Source organism: Amblyomma maculatum, chromosome 11, assembly GCF_055883805.1.
Source record: "Amblyomma maculatum isolate TAMU_Amacu chromosome 11, ASM5588380v1, whole genome shotgun sequence".
Taxonomy (NCBI): Eukaryota; Metazoa; Arthropoda; class Arachnida; order Ixodida; family Ixodidae; genus Amblyomma; species Amblyomma maculatum.
Window position 1 is genome coordinate 109,511,323 of NC_139354.1, and position 23,004 is coordinate 109,534,326.

The window sequence follows — 23,004 nt, forward strand, 5'->3', positions numbered from 1 at the left end:
TGCCGTACCTCCTCGAGCCCGCCCGTGGACGAGCATCCTAAAGGTGAAGCTAATCGCATGCAACAAATGAAGGAAACGGTACATCACCCGAGGAAAGCTTGTTTCCCGAGAGCGGGTAAGTGGAACAGTGAAATGGCCTAACGGGATAGGCGCTACGGCTTCATCAACCGCATCGACACTGGCGAGGATATTTTTGTTCACCACACCGCGTTACAAACCTCCCGTAAACTTCATCGCATCCGGAAAGGGCAGGACGTTCAATACGAAGGGATTCCAGGAGAAAAAAGGCCTCACTGCTGCCAATGTCTGTGCTAGACGTCACGTCCGCATAGAAACGTCGCAGCTTCTTCAGGAAGGACGAGCCCACACCTACCGGCGTACTCAGGGACGCTGTGCACGAACGATGGCAGCAGCAACAAGTACTGCGGTGCAGCTTCTTAAATTTCTGTCAACACTGTGGATGCCTCAATTGAGGCTTCCGCTTGGGGGTGCAAGTGTGCGTCGCCTCAACCCTTTGGTGACGTCGGTCTGGCTCCTCGGCAGTTCCATGCTGCTGTATGCCGCTGGACACGAGGCTGTGCCCTGACGAGTCAGGCTCTGCACCTGGGGCAGTGGTCGTTGCTGCCGGGGTGAAGGCGCGAAGTTCGAAAGCTGGAATCGTGGTGCGCCGCTTGATTCAGGCAGCGTCGGCGCCCTCGGATTGTCAACCAGGGCAGGAGGCAGGGCTCGTTCATCTTCTCCAGCCAGGGCTGTACAGGTTTCTAGAGTGCGGTAAAGCCCAGACGGCGGCGGAAGAGGTCAGAGTGCGCTGGTAACTCCTCACCATCTCGTTCATGAGGTATTCTAGCGCGAATGCGAGCTGCTCCATGAACGAACTCGAATTCGAGCTTTTCCGGGGACCACGTATGCCTGCGCAGCCATTGGGCTGGTAGACTAAACATCACCTTCGCCGCTCCCCGCCACCTGAACGCAGACAGCGTGGGCCATGCGCCCGGAGTGCCCGTGTCATATTTAAGGCCAGTCGGCGGGCTAGGTTCCTCTGAACGTGCTCAGCACAGGCTTCGCGTACAGGAACACTGCCGGCTTGTGTATTGACACACGCCGTATAAACACAAGACCTATCGTGACCTTGCGGTTTACATTAGGCGACTTCGCCGATCTTCCGCACTCGTAACATCGTGGAAAGGAATGCCTTCTCTTGCATCTGCTCACGCGCGAACTCGCGCGTCTGGCGTTCCTACATCAACAGCTCGGATGCGAACTGTGCAGGCGAGAACCGCGTTTGGGGCCCGCATGTGCGCTCTCACACATGCGGCCTCAACAATTTCGCAGGCTGCGGCTGTTATAGCGATGCCGGTAGAGACTGCTCACGGCATTGCCCGCTCGCTCTCCTGAACAAGGGGAGTTCCGGCTTCCACGGCATCTCACTGGAAATACTGCTTCAGCTCTCCCAAGTGAATGGGTCCGCTTATTCGGCCCGACTTCGGGTCATTCAGTCGGTAAATCAGCCGCGACTGTTTCTCTGCAATCACAAATTGCCTGACCCATCGGAGCGCAATGCCGGCTGCGAATCCCACGGATGCATTGCTGACAACATGATTTCGCTTCAGAACCGTGTCTCCCAACTGGAACTCAAGCTCCCTGTGAGCTTGGGCGTAGCTCGCCTTCTGGTTTGCCCTTGCCTTCTCACGGCTGCGGCTCGCCTCTTTAACGGCACTGGCCAAACGCTCTCGCAATCGCTGTGCGTAGTCATCGACATTGGTCTCGACATTGCGGACATCATCCGACCTATGGGTTAGGACCGTGTCCGTGGCGTGTTCAGCTCCCTGTCAAACATGAGGAAAACCGGCGAGAAGCCGGTCGAGCGATTTACACTCGTGAGCAGAGCGAAGGATATGGCGTCCAAATGCTCATCTAATCATTATGCGACCGCGCATATGCGCCCAGGAGCGGCTTGATGTCCCGATTGCGGCACTCGCTCACGTTGGACTAGGGATAATAGCACGTGGTTTTCTGCTCCTGTACACCCATTGCCGCGCACGTATCACGAAACACCTTGGACGTGAAATACGTGGCGTTGGCGGTTATCAGTCGCTCTGGAAAGCCAAAATGACAAAACACCTCCGACAGCTTTCCCAAGATCTTCCGGGCAGTAGCTTTCCGCAGCGGGTACAGTTCAGCCAAAGTGCTAAAATGGCACGTAACGACGAGCACGTATTTGTATCCCTTTTTGCTGCGCGGCAGCGGCCCCATCAAATCGCACGCCAGGATCTCTCATGGTTTCGTGCTTATGATGGGCTGGAGGAAGCCAGGTGGCAATTGTCACCTCGAGGCTTTCTCTCTTGGCAGATGTGGCATGTTCGCACGTATCGACATACGTCAGCCTTCATTCCGCCATGTCTTTGGGGCGCTCCCGTGATTGTCGACGTCATGACAGTTCCGCACAGCGGCACGGCGCAGTTTGCGCGAAATCACGACTTTAAAGCACTCACTGGAGGCTTCATTGTCTGGCACGTATTTTAGAAAGGCTCCTTCATGGTCCAGCAGGAAGTTCTCCAACTCACTCGTAGAACTACCAGATAGACTAGAGCACCCGTCTCTTCACTATGACAATTGATTAGCTCCTGAGAGCGCGATTCTTCCTGCTGAGCTCTAAGCTCTTCTCTGCTGAACGCAACTTCGAGGGGGACCCCCACCGCCCCCACAAAGCGCCCGTGCTTTCAGGGCTCCGCAGGCGGGGCACTCCCCGCTGAGCGTTCCCTCCGCAGTGGGGAGACAGCTGCCCTTCCGCCTCCTCCTCGTCTTCGCCTGCCGGTCGGGTGTCAGTGACCGGCGCCCGTGACAGCGCGTCCGCGACTACATTGACAGTCCTTTTTCGGTAGCGCACTTCGAACTCGAAGCGTTGTAGTGTCAGGGCTCACCGCGCTAGGCGACCGCTTGGCTCGCGCAGGCGTTTCAGCCATGTTAAGGCCATGTGGTGGGTCTCGACGATGAACCTTGTTCCTTCTACGTACATTTTGAACCATTGAAAGCGTTTCAGTTCAGTCGTTCAGTCGTGACCGACTCTTCGTCACCCTATCGACCATGTCACGCCACGCTTTCCGGTCTCTCACTATCTTCCTAACATCACATAACTTCATCTGCAGTGCCTCGAGGATGCCATCTAACCATCGCGTTCGCTGCTTACCCCTTCTCCGGCGACCCTCAACCTTTCCCAACATCAAATCTTTCTCCAGCGACTCCTCTCTTCTCATCAGATGACCAAAGTAGCTGAGCTTTAACTTTAGAATTTGACCCTCCAATGAGCAGTCAGGCTTTATGGTCGACAATATTGACTGATTTGATCTTCTGGCAGTCCAAGGAACTCTCAAGAGTCTTCGCCAGCACCACAATTCAAGCGCGTCAATTCTTCGGCGGTCAGTCTTTTTCTCAGTCCAACTCTCGCATCCATACACCACAAATGGAAAGACCATAGCACGAGTTCTACGAATCTTGGTTGGCAGACTAATGTCTATGCTCTTTAATAGGCGGTCAAGGCTAACCATTGCTCTCTTTCCCATAAGCAGGCGTCTCCTAATTTCATGTCTGCAGTCTCCTTCCGAGGTAATCTTGGATCCCAAGAAGAGAAAATATGTCACAGCTTCCACTTCTTGTCCATTGATGCTAAGGACTTGATAGGGCAAGACGCCATGATCTTTGTCTTTTTAATGTTCAATTTAAGCCCAAACTTCTCACTCTCTTCTTGTACGCGCAAAAGAAGTCTCATGAGTTCCGCTTCACTTTCTGCTATTAAAGTGGTATCATCCGCATATCTAAGGTTGTTGATACATTTTCCAGCAATCTTCACTCCAGCTGAAAACTCGTCCAGACCGGCTTTCCTCATGATGCACTCTGCATATAGGTTAAATAGGCAGGGCGACAGTATGCAGCCTTGCCTCACTCCTTTCTCAATCGGAAACCAATCAGTAAGACCATGCCCAGTTCTGACTGTGGCCTCAGGTCCTTCATATAGGTTCCTGAGGAGACAGATGAGGTGAATTGGAACTCCCATCTCTTGGAGAGCTTGCCACAATCTGCTGTGATCTACGCAGTCAAACGCTTTCGCATAATCAATAAAGCAGAATTAGATGGGTTTCTGGAGCTCTCTTGCTTTTTCCATGATCCAGCGAAGGTTGGCAATTTGGTCTCTAGTTCCTCTGCCCTTGCGAAACCCAGCTTGCACGTTCGGAAGCTCCCGAGCCACACACTGCTGCAGCCTTTCTTGGAGGACTTTCAACATCACCTTGCTAGCATGCGAAATAAGCGCGATGGTGCGGTAGTTGGAACAATCTTTGGCACTGCCTTTCTTTGGAATAAGGATCTAAACTGACCTCCTACAATCCTGCGGCCACTGCAGGGTTGTCCAAATCTTCTGACATAATGTATGCGGAATGTTAACAGCATCATGGTTGAGGTTTTGAAGCAACTCAGCTGGAATGCCATCAATTCCGCTAGCTTTGTTCTTAGCAAGGCTGGCTAATGCCCATTCAACTTCACTCTTCAGGATGCCCGGCTCGAGATCAGTAATCACAACCGTCTTATATTGGGTTTGAACATTTGAGTCCTTCTTGTACAGTTCCTGCCACCTCTTCTTTATCTCTGAGGCTTCAGTGAGGTCCTTGCCTCGTTTGTCCTTTATCACGCCCAGCTCAGAAGCTTCCTTTGATATCTTTGATTGTCTTATACAGAGCTCCTGTGTTCCTTAATTGGCTGTTGTCCTCAACTGCTTGGCACTGTATGTTCAGGAAGGCATTCTTATCTCTGCTTGTTATTACTGAAAATCCGCATTGAGAACCTTGTATCTTTCTCTTTCCCACATAACTTTTGTCATCCTCCTTTCCTCAGCTATTTGCAAAGCCTCTTCAGATAACAAGTTTGCTTTCTTGAATTTCTTTTGCTTTGGAACTACCTTAGTAGCAACTTCTTGTATTATATCACGATCATCAGTCCACATCTCTTCGGGCTCTCTGTCTTCTAGATCTAATTCTTGAAATCGATTCCTCACTTCCACAGCATATTCTAATGGAATTTGATCCAGATCATACCTGAAAGGCCTTCTAGGTTTCTGCGTTTTCCCCAATCGAAGCTTAATTTTGGCAACAAGAAGCTGATGATCGGTGCCACAATCGGCCCCAGGCCTTGTTTTTATTGCTTGTATAGCGCTTCTCCATCTCTGTCGGCAAAAAATATAATCAATCTGATTCCTGTACAGACCGTCCGGTGAAGTCCATGTGTACATGCGCCTCTTGTGCTGTTGAAAAGGAGTATTCGCTATAGTCAGGTTGTTTTCATTACAAAACTCTACTAGCCTCTGCCCAGCTTCATTTGGCTCCCCAAGACCGAACTTGCCTGTAATTCCCGATATTTCTTCACTCCCGACCTTAGCATTCCAATCTCCTATCAGAAAAAGGACGTCTGATGATGGGGTGCAGTCTAAAAGGCATTGTAGGTCCGCATAAAATCTATCAACGTCAGCTTCTTCAGCAGTAGTGGTCGGTGCATAGACTTGGATAACTGTTATGTTGAAAGGGTGACCTTGGATCCGAAATGAAATCATTCGGTCGTTTTTGGGGTTGTGTCCTAGCACTGCTTTGCCCATTATTCTGTTTACTATGAGAGCGACCCCATTTCTTCTCTTGGATTCGTGCCCACAATAAAAGACATAGTGGTCGCCGGAGTTAAATTCTCCCATTCCGGTCCACTTGAGCTCGCTGATACCCAAGATATCAATGTTCAATCTGTCCATTTCTCGCTTTACGACATCCAGTTTACCTTGCGTCATAGATCTTACATTCCATGTTGCTATGTGATATATCTCCTTGCAACATCGGACTTTCCGGTCGCTTCCCGACACATCCACAACTGAGCGCCCTTTTGGCTTTAGCCCAGCCGCTTCATTCGTCCTGGAGCTACTAGGAATCGCCCTTTGTTCATCCCCAGTAACTTGTGGGACGCCTTCCTACCTGGGCTGCTCATCTTCCGGCGCCATATCTTTAATGGTATTGCGACTGGCCATAGGGTTTTCTTGGCAGGAAATACTGGAGTAGGTTGCCATTACCTTCTCCAGTGAATCACATTTTGTCAGAACTCTCTGCCGTGACCTGTCTATCTTGGGTGGCCCTACACAGCAGAGGTCACGACTTCATCGAGTTTCGCAAGCCCCTCCGCCACGATAAGGCAGTGATCCATGAAGGGGATTGAAGAGCGTAGATAATGGCTAAGCATTGCTTTTCCGTCGCTGAGTAATTGCGTTCTGCCGGCGAGAGGGCATGGCTCACAAACGACACTGGTCGCAGCTGATCCCCGTCCATCTGGAGGAGTACAGAGCCCATTCCGATATCACAGGCACCGGTCTGGATAACGAATGACTTGTTTAGGTCAGGCAGTTTCATAGCTACGGTCTCAGCGATGGCGTGCGAGAGCTGGCAAAAGCACCTTTTCTACTCATCTCCCCATTCCCAACGGAAAGACTTTCTTAGCAATTGTGTCAAGGCGCTTGCAGTCGCACACAGTTAGGAATGAACTGTCGGTAGTATCTCACCATACCGAGATATCGGTAAACAGCGCTGACATCTGTAGGTGTAGGAAACTCTTGGATCGCCCGAAGTTTTTCTGAATCAGGAGACACCTGCCCCCGTTCAACTCGATGTCGAAGTAAGCTCATCTGAGTCTGGCATATCTGCGCCTTTGCGGAATGAGCGTGAGGCCAGGGGACCTGAGCTTTCCCAGAACTTCTATCAGCTGATCGATGTGCTCCTCGAATGTGTGGGAATAGACGATCAGATCGTCCAGGTAGGCGAGGGCTGTCGCCGAGAACGCGGTTCATCAGCCTCTGGAATGTTATCCGAGCGCTGGACAATCCACAGGGCATTCTCTTGAAGTAGAAAAGTCTTCTGGGACATGAGAACGTCTTTTTGTACTCATCGCCTGGTCGCATTTCGACCTGCAGGTACCCCTTGCTTGCGCCAAGTATCGAAAAGCGCCGCCGAGATTGGAAACAATCTCATCTATTCTCGGGAAGGGGTATGCATCTTTCTCCGTGACCTCGTTCAGACGCCGATAGTCCACACACAAGCGCTAAGAGAGATCTTTCTTTGGCTCCAGCACCACTGAGAACCCACAGGGACTTTCAGAACGGCATATAAGACCAGAATCGAGCAACTCCTGGAGCGCCTCATCGATCGCTTGCCTAAGCAGCGCTGACGGGCCTTGGGTTACATTTCCAGGGCAGCGCGTCACGCGTTTCTATGCGGTGCTGCACCAGAGTGGTGCATCACGGCTGGTCTGTGAACATCTCGTCAAAGTTGTGTAGCAACGACAAGAGTCAGTCACATTGGTGCTCTGTCAGCGCACCAGCACCGGCCAGCAATCTCTATATATTGTTTTCCGATTGCGGATGAAAATTGTGTTGACAGGCCGCCGCTACCGATCGCGACAGCTGAAAACCCACTGTCTCTTTCGCCGCCGGCAGTAGCCAGGTTTGTATGCGTTTTCTCTTCCGACTGCGGAGAGGGAGCATTAAGACGGGCCGCCGTAACCAAGCTCGGTTGGCGGGGCAAGAAGCGCTCATGGGAGGTATGCCACCCATCGGCGAGCGGATCGACAGTGCGCGGTTAACGATTGCGTTGTAACCGGCGAGTCGGCGAATGACCTGGGCGGGGCACACGGGCTGTCCTGATAACCCCCATTGGCGATGTCTATAACCAGTCCCGTTTTAGCCAAGAACTCTCGGCCTAGGATAATTGGTACTGTCAGGCCAGGCAGGTGAACAAAACGTATTCTGCGTACACGCTTGTCCCAGCACACTACGAGGCGGATGTCGCCGCAGGAGGAGCGCACCTCACCGCTAGCGAGCAGGAGGGGCGTTCTTCGCTGTCGCATTCGAACGGATCGACGTCGGAGCTGAGAAAAGACCGCGTCTCCAATCAGCGTAATGCTTGCACCCGTGTCCAGCAGCGCCTTAGATGTAGCTCCCGCTACGGTGAGGTCAACGAAAGGCGCTGGCGCTAACGTTAGTTGACTCTCCAACCTTGAATGAAGACGTGACGGGTACAGGCTCACGAGTATTTTCAGCCTCTGCCGGCGCTGCTACCGGCGGCCTGCCTCATTTACCGATTTCGAGGGCAGTTTATGACTATGTGACCGTTTTGGCCGCAGCTAAAGCAGCGCACAGATCTTCATGCTTGTTGCTGCGACGCTCGGCGATTTTCAGAGGCACCCCGGCCGGCTGGCCGTATGCGACCCTCCGTGCGTTCTGAGTAGGTGCGGATTTTCGCGGCTGAACGCCGCTGAACTCACGGGGGTTAAAATCAGCACTGCGCAACCGGTACCCATTTGGATCTAGGGTGCCATCCGATACTTCGAGCGGCAATGGCTCACTCGTGAACCCACTTGCCTCAGGAGTGCACTCACTCTTTACCGTTGGGAGACCGCTCCAGGCACACCTCGGCTCTAAGGATTCTCGAGCCGGTCGCGGAGGCCGGTATTTACGGGCCGCAGAAATCTGAGCCTGGACTCTACGAGCTTCAATAGCAAGCATGTTCAGGTCGCTGCATCGGCAGCTACCCAAGTAAATAGCAAAGGTGGGGTGGCACTATCGGAGGCCTCGTTCCACTTGCGCCTCTCCCTCGCCGCCACGGCGTATCCAGGATGGGAAATGCCACAGAGAGCCGGTGATGTATGACTTCCCACGATATATATTATATATATACCAGTCGACTAGGTGTCGCGATTACGCCCCTTAGAGCTACCACTACTGTCAAAATGTTAGCCTGCCCGTTTGGTACAGAGAGTTTGGAGTGGTGGCAGAAAATTTGGCACAATATGGAGCACAAAATTACTCAAGAACTAGCCTGTCTGAGGAATTCGCACCTATGACCTTTGGCCCTCGAACCCATAATGACGGCGACCTTCGGAGGGCCGTGGCGGCCGAACCAGCGATCGCAGAGGAACTCCACTTTGTTGGAGAGGTACGAAACTATCTGTTTGAAGAAATTGAATCAATGCGTGCAACGAATGATCCTGAGCAACATAGGCTTCACGATAACACTTTGGAAGTGGATTGAGAATTCAAGCGTGCCAGCCGAGAATCTGAAACTGAGGAGCAGCGTGCTGCTCTACTCGAAAGAGATCGCGTGAGGAAAAGCTGTAACCGCCAAGAAGCTTAAGGGGTAATGGTGTGTTGATAAAGTGTGATTGGGTGATAAAACGAATGTTCTCTCAGTGTTTAAATAGTTTGGGGTAGCATTGTGAGCAGCAGCGGTGAAATGAGTGATGCAACAAGTTTAGTAACATCGTTTATTGAGGTGTGTGTAAAGCGCGATTGAAAACGCTGAGCCGACCCTTTTCAGTCGGACGCCGAATCAGCTGTGGGCTTTCACGATTTTTTTTAACAATCTGGTATATCCTGAAGTAATCTCTGGCATCGGTGGTAGCGGATTAGTGAGCGTTTCAGGCGTGAAGGATGGTAGTTTGACTGTTTAGTTGTTTGTAGCCCTTGTTTAAACTTACAGATCTTATCTTGGGAGCAGTCTACCCTACAGACACAATGCTGAGATACTTTCAGCCTAATACGCTGTTTAGAAAGTGCTGATTAAAGCTTTTCGGGACTGCTTTCAAACAAGCCAGCACCACAATTTGTCCATTTCTTTTAGCATAAAAATAAAACACATCCGCTCAAATTTTGTTTTCATGCGAGCTTTATTCCTTTTCACTACCCGTGATACTCATGATTCGGCCTTGTAGCTGTGCAGACTGCAGCTGGAGACCAGGCGTGCGGTTGATCCGCATGAGGTACAAGAGTGCAGTTGCACACTCCCGCAAATTCCGTTATACAACTTGCTCCTGCGACTTAATTCCCTTGGTCATAAGTCACGAAGCCAAATAATTTTCATCTCAGCCGCAAATTTGGGCCGCTACGGCACCATTCACTGTCGAAGGGCGTTTAAAATGCTGGGAAATAATTTATTAATGCAGCAAGAAATATCTCATAGCATTTCGAGGCCCTTTAGTATTTAATTATGGCCATAGCAACATCATTTTGTAGCTGAGACGAAAATCCTTTGGCTCTAAGACTTTTCACCAAAACTGTCCACCCATCGGCCACGCAACATCTACGATGGGCAACCAAGTATTATAATATCAATTCCAATTTACTGTTAGGCTTCGACTGCTATAAATTACAGGAGGCCGTATTTTGGTTTTCAAATGTATGCATCATATACTTTGTCGGCTTTTTATTAAAGCCTTATGTCTCATTTAACACAGAGCGCATCGCCAGAAGTAGTGATACCGAAAGCACGAGACAGGACGCCATATGTCCAAAATTCTTATCGTCATCAAGTATAAGATGTGAGGGTGTGTGATATTTGTAACTAGAGCTAACACAGACCGGAGATCACCCTTGACTCGCTGGCATCACACATGCCGATGCGGCAGTCTTCGTTGAGCCACCGAAATGGCGAGTGGGACAATACAATACCCATTATCGTTTCTGGCGCGATATTTTCTCGTAGGTCATCGCTAACCGGCCTCCATGTGAGGCAAGTTTTGTCCAATTTCAAGTCAGAATCATTCGCAGCCCTTCCTCCTGCAGCATTCCGGGTGCTGCCATGCCATTTCGCAGGCATGCATCTGCTAGTTTAGCTAGTGGAAAAGATTTGAAGCTATAATTGTGCCTGTAATTGAAGGCCCTAATCACCTCAGTATTCCCCGTGACTTATCCCAGCGGGCTTTTTCAGAGGAGGAATAGCGGTGGAGGAGAGGAGAGTAGGAGGAGTAAAGGAGAGGGCACTGCCATTTAGAAAGAGAGAGAAACTGAAGAACTGAACGGCAGAGAGGTTAGGTACGTGATGCCAAGTAGGTTACTTTCCACGGGGTAGAGAAAAAAAGGAAGAAAAGGGAGAGGAATAGCGGCAAAGAAATCAGCTTTCCCTTTGTCCGTAGACCATGTTGGCGGGACTGAGGGCGCACAGTTAGCTTATCGTCGGTACATGATATTTTCGTGCCGTTTATCTTCTTGTATAACATGAAGTATTTTCGTGTATTTATCTTCTAGTTAATGATGGGTAAGACATATCCTGTGTATAGATAACGATGTGGTTTTGGCTACGGCCGCTAAGTTATTCATAATTAAATATTTTTTCCTCATCGGTTTTTTTCTCGATTTCAGCAGCCGACAGATGACTGCAATGACGCAGTCAAGTCTAGGTCACGCGCGGCATGAAAACACACCGATATAATCGCTAACTGTTCAGTTTTTGTGATTCCTGTTCTTGAGGTAAGCTAGCTTTGGCGTTGTAGCGAGCTCAAGAGAGACCGGAACGACTACATCGCTGTTTTGTTATGCCTCACGTGACCTGTGCTTGATTGCGACGTCACAGGCATCTCTCGTCTGCTAAAACCGAAACAGATGAGAAAAGAAATTTGATCACAAATTATTCAGTGGTCGTAGACGAACATAACGTGGTGATCCGTGTACTGTAATGTCTTCGGCATCATTACAAAGGAGAAAACGCGAACGCGAACATTAGGTGTCTAGACTTCTTTAAGAACTTCAGGAGCGCCTTCAGCGCTTTTCATTTTGATTAGGGTTTTGTGCAATTTCCCAGAATATTTGCTTCTGTAAGAAAATGAGTCTCCAAGGAGCGCAGCAACCAGGAATGCACGGTCGCGCTCAAACCGAGGGCAGTCACAAAGTATTTGAGCTGTGCGCTGTCTGCAAAGCAGAAAGAGTACACATGGCTTCACGCAACCGGTCGCATGTTGGCGCGGATCAGACTCACTATGTACCGGCTCTGGAGGAAACATGGGAATCTGGCATCGCTGTGCCAGCGAGCTTCCGCCCCCTTACACGTAAGGGGTCCTAAGGGCCTCGATTTTTCTTTGGTCGCTTCCTCAGATCTTTCGTATCTCGAAGCATCGGTGCCACTCTGCAGTGGGGGAGATGCAATGAGGATAATCAGGTAATAAATGATTGCCGGATTATCTTCTCGGTAGCACGAAATGCTAGCGCAACACTTCAGGCATCTACGTTCACGGCTCACCCCAGCGCTGCAAATCAGCAAACTGTTAGAGCTGTATGCGTTTTAGGTGACCATGAGGGAATGCGGGAGGCCAACCAAACGCTTGCGCTCCACGTTAACCAGTGCCAACCGTGATAGTATAGTCACATAGGCTGCCTTGCAGTAGCCCATTGGTTGCGCCAAAGACAACGGTGTTGCTGCTAAGATTGGGCGCGTAAAGCGGTAACCGCAGCAGGTGACAATCCTTGGCAATGCGTCGTGCGACGACGACGCCAACGCCGGTCGTGTCCGCTTGTGTACACCGCACGAAGCGACGGGACTCGGACACAAAGCGGCGATTTTTCAGCGGTGCTCTGTTACCGCCGCCTCGTCGTTCGGTCAGTGAGAATATAGTCACGCTAGCATCCCGTTTCTAGCACTGAACATCATGAAGTACGATAAAACATTGACGAAAATCGTAACGCATGGCGTTTCTAGGGGACACAGTGTAGTGGTGCGCTACTACACTGCGATGCAGACTTGTATTGCAAGAAGTCACTTTATCCCGCTCCTTTAGAAAACTAATAATATCTAGTCACACTAGCCTTTCTTTTTATTTATTACCCTACCAAGTTTTACTCAACTGTCTCGATGTGCTCGTATACATGCACGGATCAGACGAAGTGAGCACTTGCTTGTTTTTTCGTTTTTCGGTCAAACCGGACTAGGACAACAAACATCACTCGCAAAAAAGTCAAAATAGAAATTGGGTACCCCAAAGTTTTCTAATGATTGGCTGCCCCGCAAGCTGCTGCCGTGCAATAGGTGAAATATTCTAAAAACCAAGAACCTGAGCGACGCGACGAGCGGCAATTATCTGGTGTGCCTCAGTCCACAGCAAATTGTGTCTTGCACTCTAAAGAATTCAACAAACATTCATTTATTAACACAAGAAGAAACCAACTTTTACTGAAAAAAATAAATAAAAAAATAAAGCAACCGGGCAAATGTCTCGTTAGTCCATCATTCATTGCTTCGAAGGGTGCCTAACTTTGACACAGAGCAAGGGAGAAAAATTATAGCTCAATGATCAGAAGGAACATGCGTTAGGGAAAAACGGACCTTATAAGCGACATATTGAATCCCCTGCAGTGGTAGTTTCCTTAAAGGGACGATGACGGCTGCTGTATCAAAACTTCTATAGAGAAAAAGGGCGCCGGAAAACGAAATGCACGAAGAAAGGCTCAACACAAGCGCTGAATTGCAGCTGAATTTTACATCGTCATCCTCGCCAAACATACAGACCAGTTAACAAGCAATATTATAGAGGCATTTGATATTCACGACGTCAGGGACATCGACGATCCTTCTATCGCTTTCAACGATAATTAAACCTCCCTTTTATTTTTATAAAGATATCTGTCTTTCTCATATGCAGCGTGACGCGGTGGAAGGGCGGCCAAACGCTCAAGGTCGGCTATAGGAGTGTGCTTAGGTATACCGGTAATAGTGAGTAGTGTTGCGCGATGAAGGCGTTCGACCTTAGCGAAGTCAGTATTCGACAGGTGGAGGACGGGTGTGCCATAGAGGATTTTTCCGACCGCCGCTGCTCGGGCCATCCCATGGGAGGAATGTTGCCGCGCACCGCTCTGCCGGTTGTACAGGCGACGAATAGTGTGTAGCAGTGCTGGCCAAAGGCATTGTAGCTGATGAACCCATTTCTGGAGACTGTTGCAGCTTGAGATGGGCAGGCCAAAAATGCGGATTTGCCCATTTGAGGAGGTGATGGTATTGCCTCCGATGTGAAGATGTATCTGGATATTGGGGTTGGTTTTATGTTTTCCGTCGATACTAATAAATTCTGTTTTATGTGGTGCGAGTTCGAGGCCAATTTCGGTTAATGTATCTTCATGACAAAGAAGGGCCGCCTGAAGTTCAGTCTGCATAGAATATTTGTCTACGTAATCCGCTGCCTCAGTCCAGACGGTAATATCATCGTCATATATAGCGAATGTTGCGCTTGAGCTGATTTCCAGATTCTCGGCGACGCGTGTCATGGCCAAGTTGAACAATATGGGTCCGAGAATGGAGCCCTGAGGTACACCCCTATCCAAGTAATAGGTTTCGGGCACCCATCCCGGAGCTTTGCCTTGTAGCTGAATGGGTATAGATGTCAAAAAATTGCGGATCCAGATTTGGGCACGAGTACTAGGAAAGCGTTTGGCGAGTTCCACCAGGATAACCTCAAGGCGAACATTGTCAAAGGCTTTGTGTATATCGACAACCAGGAGATAGTCAGGTAGCGCTTTACGATGAGCTCTATTCAGAATTTTTCGCAAAAGCCAAAGGCCTCATGCGTTCCGAGGTTAGGGCGGAAGCCGCGTCATCGAATACGTCTAGAGAACACTGTCCAAGGGCGTCGCCTGCTGGCCTGGGATGAACAGCGTAACGACAAAACACCAGCCATATATGCATCTCTTCCCCCTTGGGAGATGCCAGTAGTCACACGCCTCCATCGCCGACCTATAAACCGCAATTTTGTCATTCCCCGAGAGCTCCTCGCAGCCCATCACCGACAAGAGCGAATCCCTGACACGACTGACATATACACCGACGCATCGATTGCAAGTGAATTTGCATCTATGGGCTTGGTATGCGAAGATAACCCTTCCCTTTCAGGCGCTTATGCCTGCCACCTACCTCAAGGTACCCCTCTTCATGCTGAACTCCTCGCGATTTGGGGAGCCTTGTCAGGAGTGCCTTGCACCGGAACTGGACCAATACGTATTCTTACTGATTCCTATGAAGCTTACAAGGAAATTGCTACTATGGGTTCACAAGATGCAACAGCTACGGCCATACAGCGTCTCCTTAAGCGCCACCAACTCGCGACCAGAACTGTCGCTATTCACTGGACCCCAGGTCACTCGGACGAATCGGGGCAATGCGGTGGCACACGCCGCGGCTGCCTTGGCAGGTGGGATGTCCACATTTACTTCCCCACCCCCTTTATTAATCCTTACTCGACCTTGGGCGGGCAACTCACACCTTCTCTTGCCCTTATGCACTATACTCGCGCCAGTCTTCGTAGCCTCAGTCAGCATCGCATGCAGGTGGCCACACCAGACCCGCCTTTTAAGAGCAAAACCCACCTCATCCGAAGTCAAGAAGTCTTTGAATAAGCTCATTGCCCATGCGGTTTACATGCCACGTATTATGGCGCGCTGGCGTCAGTATACAGAGAAAATGATTACGTGTCCCCACTGTACGACTATAACTCGCGGCGGCATATCTCATCTACTCTGGGATTGCCCTGGTTTCCTTGCTTTTTCTACTGGACGCTCCGAGATCGAACCCTACCGCCTGAACTACCGTTCCCTTCTAGAAACTGATGCTAACGCACAGATGATATTTGCCAAGTATGGCTCGCTTAGTGGCCTGGTTAGAGCAATATGATCTGAGTGACGATCTCAACAATGAAGATTCTGTCTACTCCCCTTTATTCCCATCCATGGCCATGAGCCTTCCCATTCAATAAAGGACATTCAATCAATCAGCACGACGGGCGTGTGTGTGTCTTGTCACCGCCATGTGTGAATAGTATTCGCTTTCTTGTTTTACTTTTATTATTTTTCTGGAAAAGAAAGCACTTGGACTTTTTTCTTCGAATAAAATCGAGTTGCGCAGCACTTCTCTTGTGCCGTATATATGCGCGTTCGGTTTTCCCGCGCTGTTTTTTCGTATGAATCAATAACAACTCGCCAAAATAGCAGCCGTAATTATGACAATGTTTGTTAGGAAATTCCAAAAGTACGGCATTTTGTCACTTTACTGTCGCTTACTTGAAAACAAAAGATTCGTTTATTTCTTTCCTTGTGCCTCAGAGTTCACAGAAAAGATGCACAAAGCTTCAATAATGCACTTTTAAGTAAAACTCAAAAGAAAAAAAAATTAACCCGCTTTCACCTTCACATCGGCAACCATGCGATAAGAATTCAGAAAAAAAAAAGCATTTTGGTTTTCATTGATATCAAACTTCAATACCTTTTTCTGAATTGTCAAGACGGCTCTATAAAGAGGGCGTAAACTGAACAAATTTATAGTTTACCAAAATACCGACATTTACTATTTCGCCCGTTATCACAACAAAAATGATTAAAAAACCACCTTTAAACTGGCAAATATGAAAGTTTAATGTATTTCATAGAGCTAGAAAACTGATCTATTCCTGGTTCGGAAAATATACGAGAAGTTTATACTCAAAAGAGCAGTCCACATAGACAAAAAGGGTGTGCCTTTACTGTTAATAAACCTTTCATGAGGCTATTTGTATCTCTTAGCATTGGGGCGTATAATAGAGGTTCGTTAAAGCGGTTTATACTTGAAGACGGGCTGTCCCCCTGTGTGCAATGAAGTTACGAGAATTGTTCCGAAATGTTGCTCTCATTCCTGTTTTCAGACCAGGATTCCAGTGTATCTGCCTCATCTTATGATCGGCACTTCGGTTCAAGACCTGATGCACTACGTCCAAGTGAGTATAGGAAATGCGGCAGCATATTCGCGATTGCATACAGCGCGTTCGGTGCTTGAAATGCATTTTTTAGAGCGCATAAACCTCCCAGAGCTTGCTCCACTTTCTAAGCAACAAGTGGAGTACGTGAGCAACACCGCCGAAACTTTAGTGTATGCCCTGCTCACTGTTACCGACGCTCGTTCCTGACTCTGTCTCCGGTGCCTGTGGAGGCCCCATGTCCGATCGTCCACAGAATTCGCAGCTGGCAGCTAACCCTGTGACGCCTGATGTCCTATTTGCGTAGCCGGCTCCCACACCATTCGCACATCTTCTCACTAACTACTACCGTGTTTCACATGACCTCACTGACGCCGTTTTACGCGACCATGCCGTACTTCGTTCCGCTGCCTTCCAGAGATCGCATTAAATCCTATCGCCAACCCTGGTCCCGCAGTTGATCAGCCACACAAGATTGCCATGGTTACATTTCCTACTTCGTTGCTGTGGCTGTTTTCAAATGATGTGGAAAACTTCGCCTGCTAGGAAGCAGCCAGGCTGATTCTCTTGATGTGCTTGTCCCGCCTGCCGACAACTATGCATGGACTTTCCGATATGAGCATGAGCTATCAATTCCGCCTTTTCACTTTTTGTACACGCCCTTCTGTGCACTCTACATCTTTGAGCTCATGTCATCAAGCACAAACTCAGATGCCCAAAACCACTTATAACTTCAGATGCCTAAAACCACTCAGGTAACATTTAGCAGAAGGCCGAACATGTGGTTTGGCTTACGGGGTTTAACACCCCTAAGCGACTTAGACTATGAGAGACGCCATAGTGGAGGGCTCCGGAAATGTCGAAAGTCTGGAGTTCCTTAATGTGCATGCTGATATCGCACAGGAGAAAAACTAGGCTCTCGTACCTTGATCTTCACCTCCATTAAAAAGCGGCCGCTGCAGCTGGGATTCGATCCCGTCGGATTCTTGGGGACAGCAAACGCAAACCAAACCAAACGTGTATGGCGAGAAGGTAAACAACAAGGCTAAAAACTTCAAGGAAGGGGGGATAACGCCCCTAAAAAGCATGATGGCAAACATGACGAAGAAAGTGTGATGAGCAAGAAAGAAGCTAAATATTAACAGGGCAAAACATGAAAAAACGGCAATGGAGGGGGATGAAGCTAAACGTTTGTGTGAAAAACAAGCCTTCTGAAAAGTGTTGTTAAAATGTAAAATTTCGTGGCAGAAATTTTACCTCACTTTCTGTCAGGGAAACTAAGCTCTTACCCATACACTGACGTTTAAACTAACACATTCTGGCAGCCTCTGTTATCTCAGCTGTCAACGTGTCTCTTTACCACCGTGTTTTCTTTTTTTTTTTTTCGGAATTGGTGAGCACACTGATTCCAGAACTTCACATTCGCGGTAGTGAATTCCGAATAAAAGAAAAAAAATGCCGCCCAGAAAAAAGTATTACTAATTGTTATGCGCACTTCAGCTAATTGTTACTGTTTCTTTTTACAGGTCCACAGGAAAAAGGACTTCCAGAAGTATGACTACGGAATGTTGGAAAATATGAAGCGGTACGGACAGGTGAGCGGGCTTCTTTGACAAATATTGATGTGCCCGTATTCATATACAGATTGTTTCATATACTGGGTGTTTTAGCGAACCCTTTCAAAAATTCTTTAAATAGTGGGTTAAAATGGCAAAATATATGCGGAAGAAAAACGTATAACGCTAGGAGGACACAGTGTACGAAAATCTAGTTTACAAATGCCATTAATCATCTTAAAGTCACTAATTACTTTTTTCATTGTCGCAATTGTGTTGTTAGTGCAGAGGTAAGTTTGATGCCGTGTGGAGACAATGCGATGTCAGCGATTGAAACAAGAAAACTCCATTCTGTATTACTCTGCATAGCAAGGAAATCAGAGCCATTTTTAGCACGAAACCGAAAACTCAGCACAAGAGGCGCGCAGTACGCTTAGCAATGCAGTTTTGTGTCTAAAATCAGAGGTACAGTAGACATTAGAAATAAATCAGAGAGCCGTCGGACGATTAGTACTGGGTGCACACGGGAAAACCACAAATGAGGCGGTACAGGGAGATATGGGCTGGGCATCTTGCGAAGTACGGGAAGCTCAGCGTAAAATATTATATGAGGAACGCCTGAGCAAATTGGAGAGTAAAATGTGGGCAGCCAAAGTATTAAAATACCTATACCTAAAATGCGTTGACTCGCAATGGGGGAAAAGAACTATAAAACTAACCAGTAACTATGCTGGTCGCAAGAAGAAAGAAGTAAAGAGCGTTAAGCAACAAGTGAAAAACACATAAGGTAAAAATTGGATAAATTCGATGGAAAAGAAACTCTATACAACTATAGCGAAAGTGGAAGAGGCCGATCAGAAAGGAAGCGTTCTTTGATAACTCAAGAGACAGTGCCTTACTTTTTGAAGCTAAATCAGGGTGCCTTAGAACACGTAGCTACAAAAAGAAATTTAACAATGAAGTTGACGCATGTGCAGTATGCGGTAAATCCGCAGCAACAATTAACCATATTATAGTCGAATGTAATGGTACCCATCCGGAAGTCGATGCAGGCGCAGTCACTCTTCCTGAAGCTCTGGGGTTTAGAGAAGCCAGTGGCCGGGTGAATGAACCTGCGGTGGAAGCTTGCAAAAAACGATTGGAAGACTGGCGGCTTAAAAGCAGAAAAGTAACATGATGTTAGTAATGTAAAAACAAAAATTTCATAAATAAAATGATGTTACAGTTAACCGATCTAAAACAACCATTAGGATATAGAAAAAAAACGAGCATTGATTGAAACTGCCACCACCTTGATTCAAAGAGGACGCTCCTATATTTCATCCATCCATCCATAAAGACATGCGCGACGTCTGCTAACTGTGCGTTTCAGTGAATACAGCACTAACTTCGATTTTCCGACACTACATTGCCGTGTCATGCATTTCATATTGCAATGTAGCATGAAAACAATAGAGCCACACGGTTTTCAATCACTTACCTTAAAGTTACACAAAGCTGCCGCAATGTCGCTCGCTTACAATTCTAATGCGGCATCGCAGCACCGAAACACGTAATCACCGGACACCATGCATGCACCAAGTTTTCTGCTCGTCTTGTGGGCTCCGGTTCAGTTCCTTGCAGAAAAAAAAACCGAATTTCTTCCTTTTCAAGGTTGTACGTTTATCGTCATTTGAAAAACTGTTCTGTCATTGTCTTGTCCACGGCTTTGAAGTGCCCTTTGACACTAACTGCTAACTGCGTTAATTAAAAACTTAATTACTTTGTATTTTGTTTCAGCTAGTTCTCTGTGAACTTATAAAACTATTGTGGTAAATGGTGTCCTTGGAGTTTGTGGCCGTAATTTTTGTTTTCTATTTCGAACTCACATTTTAATCTACTTTTTGAAAGTGTTTAATGAAACATTCGTTATATAACATGCAAATTAAGCTTGCATGAACACGTGTCAAACTTTGTATGACAATTTTTGCTGCTGTAGCGAAGGTCCGCAGAACATGTTATTTTGTAATAGAAGCAAAGTATTATATCTGAACCCTAATTGGCTTCATTGCCATGAACACACTTTTTTTTTTGGGGGGGGGGGGGGCGGGGGGGTTCAGAAACATGGGAGTGCATGTTTTAACATTGGATAAACCTGTAAATTGACATGAAAGCATTCCTTCGTCCTAAAGCTCCGAGCTCGGAGCAACTTCTCAGGAATGGTATACGGTCCCTGGCACGCTCTTCATGCTGACGTAGACTAGCCCGCGAAGCCGCAGCTCCTCTGCTTTGCTACACCGTGCGCTTTCAGGCGTAAAGCGGCAGTTTGGCTAAGGCAGATAGCGACACTCAAAGGCCCGCCACTAAGACTGACAGTACATGCAATAGCTAAAACACTGAATTTTCTATATGTCACTAAGAAGTCATGTTAAAGAGCACTAAAAAAAGGGTTGAGCGGGAGCCTGAGTTACCAAGCCGAGCCAGCGTTTCGACAAGGGGTCTTGTCTTCGTCTGGGTCGTAGAAGTACCAGTACCGGACGTATCGTAGAAGAAATCGCAGAAGTACATATTGCTACGTATATAGGACGGGGGGGGGGGGGGGGGTGTAATTACTCTACACCTTCTGTCTTCATTGCTAGGTTGTTTTCTTTTTTCGCAAATTCTGCAGCAAATACTAAAACAAATCGGGGAATAATGAAACTCTGCAATTAAGGGCATGCCATTTTTATGCAACCGTCCCCGGATCATCTTGCCCATGCACACACGGACACTATTCCTTCAACATCCCAATCGTTACTCGGAGAACCATACGACTTTGAGTCCAAATAAATGCAATAGCATGGTGTTTTCGCGCGCCATTTACTGGGTGGGCGAATTCCACAGCACGGAACTGCTCTCCATCTGCTTCCATGTCCAAAGGGAGGTCGCCAAGCCCGCGCCCAGCCGAGGCTGGCTGCCAACTGCCCTGTCACACGGTGCGGAGACGTTGCCACCGTGGCCACGGTGCATCTCGAGATTTTGAGCGTGAAAGTAACAATCCAGAGGTGTAGGCACTATATACCTGAAGTTCAGAGCTAATAAATATCCTTTAGCATGGTTTAGCGTTTATGTTTCCGCAACCTAATATCACCACGCGGCAGCTGCGACGTCTGGGTCACGTCTGACCAGGTACACCATGTTCCAATACAGCGTCCAACCAAAAAATCTCGGAGGCAGCACGAAAACACCACGGTGGGTGGTTTTGATTGTTATAACCAGGCTTAAGTAGGGTTAAACCTCCACCATTTTTGTCGCTCCCGCCGCAGTCGATGACAACGATGACGCCGTGTTTTCTGCGATATAGCACTGTAGCATTCGTGCGTAAAAAAAGAGCTCCTAAGAACGTCGTATTTGAAATGGTATGTTCGAGCAACTTCCATGAGACGGCCTAGCGAAAGTTGTACGGTAGATATCATGAGACTGTACAGAGAGCAGTGGTTCTTAGACCGAGCGACATACACAGCTGTACGCCTTTCACAAATTCATTGCAGAGAGCAAAACTCGCTTTTTGTCGGCGTTTTTGCCTTCCTCTCCAGAGTAACCATACAGCCATGAAAGAAAAAATTAAAATTTGAAAATTCGCCCTACGCATAATGTCGCAAAACTTTCCACAGATTCCGCCAGCTACACCAACGAAGGAAGGGGGCAACCATGCAGATAAAAACTTCCGGGTGGTTTGGCACCAAGTGCGCCATATTGCGAACGATCTGTGTGGCGGAGTGACAAAATTATAGAGACTGCGGTCTTTATGGTACCTCTAGCCTTCCTTACACTGCTGTGACGATCATCCGCAGTGTAGATATATTAGCAATTTTCAATAGATCTACGCCCTGTTGCGGTGACGGCGCGCAGTTGTCCAAAAAGAATCGAAAGCGCTCGGAAACTGTAGCTTTGTCCTCCGCGAGTGCTTCTTTGGCGCATAGCTACCTTGTTATCGAAAAAACGGTGATTTTCAGACCATCTACGGCAACTGGTTTCAAAGCATATTTTCAATCGATCTTTTCAAAAGACAATTTAGAGGTGAATAATTTTGCTAGCAACATAGAATGTTCCATTGATGATGTCTCAATAAGCGGTCAAGGTGTTCTTAACCTTATACTAAACCTAAACACGAAGACGTGCTGCGGCCCCAATGATATCCCTAACACCTTTTTACATCGTTATTCTTTCTGGACTAGCCGTTATCTGACTATCATCTTCCAGAAATCGCTATCATCCGCCATTGTTCCCGATTCTTGGAAACTTGCAAAAATTATTCCATTGTTTAAATCTGGAAGCCCCCAGATATCATCCAACTATCGCCCAATGTCCTTAACTTGAACAGTCATGTAAGTTACTTGAACACATAATTCATAAGCACATTTCAGAATTTCTTGAAGCTAACAACATTTTTTGTAAAAATCAGCATGATTTTCGGCGCGGGTTTAGCACCATTTCTCAACTGGTTGAAGTCACAGATGACATTGCTAGTTCCCTTGATACATGCGCCTCAGGTTGACGATTTATTTATCAATCTATCTAAAGCCTTCGATACGGTTCTTCACACTAAACTTCTTTGTAAGCTGAATGTAATATTTATTAACCTCTCACTAGTGAATTGGATATCAAGTGCTCTTTCTTATCGGAAGCAATACGTCAATTTCAACTCGTGTTCATCTGAAACTGCTGACGTATCATCCGACGTGACACAAGGATCTGGGCTGGGGCCACTGCTATTCTTATTATATATAAATGATTTACCAAAAAGTATTTTTTTCTAAAATATGCTTGGATGCAGATGATTGTGTAGTGTACGGATCAATTAACTCAGCAGATGATCACGAGCAACTGAATGCTTCATTTTCATCATTCTGCTCATGGTGCGAAACATGACCAATGC

General features: G+C 47.7%; 1 protein-coding gene across 1 annotated transcript in view; it reads left to right on the forward strand.

Moving 5' to 3' along the window:
• Positions 1 to 23,004, forward strand: part of LOC146174649 (tear acid lipase-like protein) — an 80,525-nt gene that overhangs the window by 51,795 nt on the left and 5,726 nt on the right. The window contains exons 7-8 of the mRNA XM_084585424.1: positions 16,501 to 16,572; positions 18,078 to 18,146. Of these exons, the coding sequence (XP_084441550.1) occupies positions 16,501 to 16,572; positions 18,078 to 18,146 (141 nt within the window). The remainder of the gene's footprint in view (positions 1 to 16,500; positions 16,573 to 18,077; positions 18,147 to 23,004) is intronic.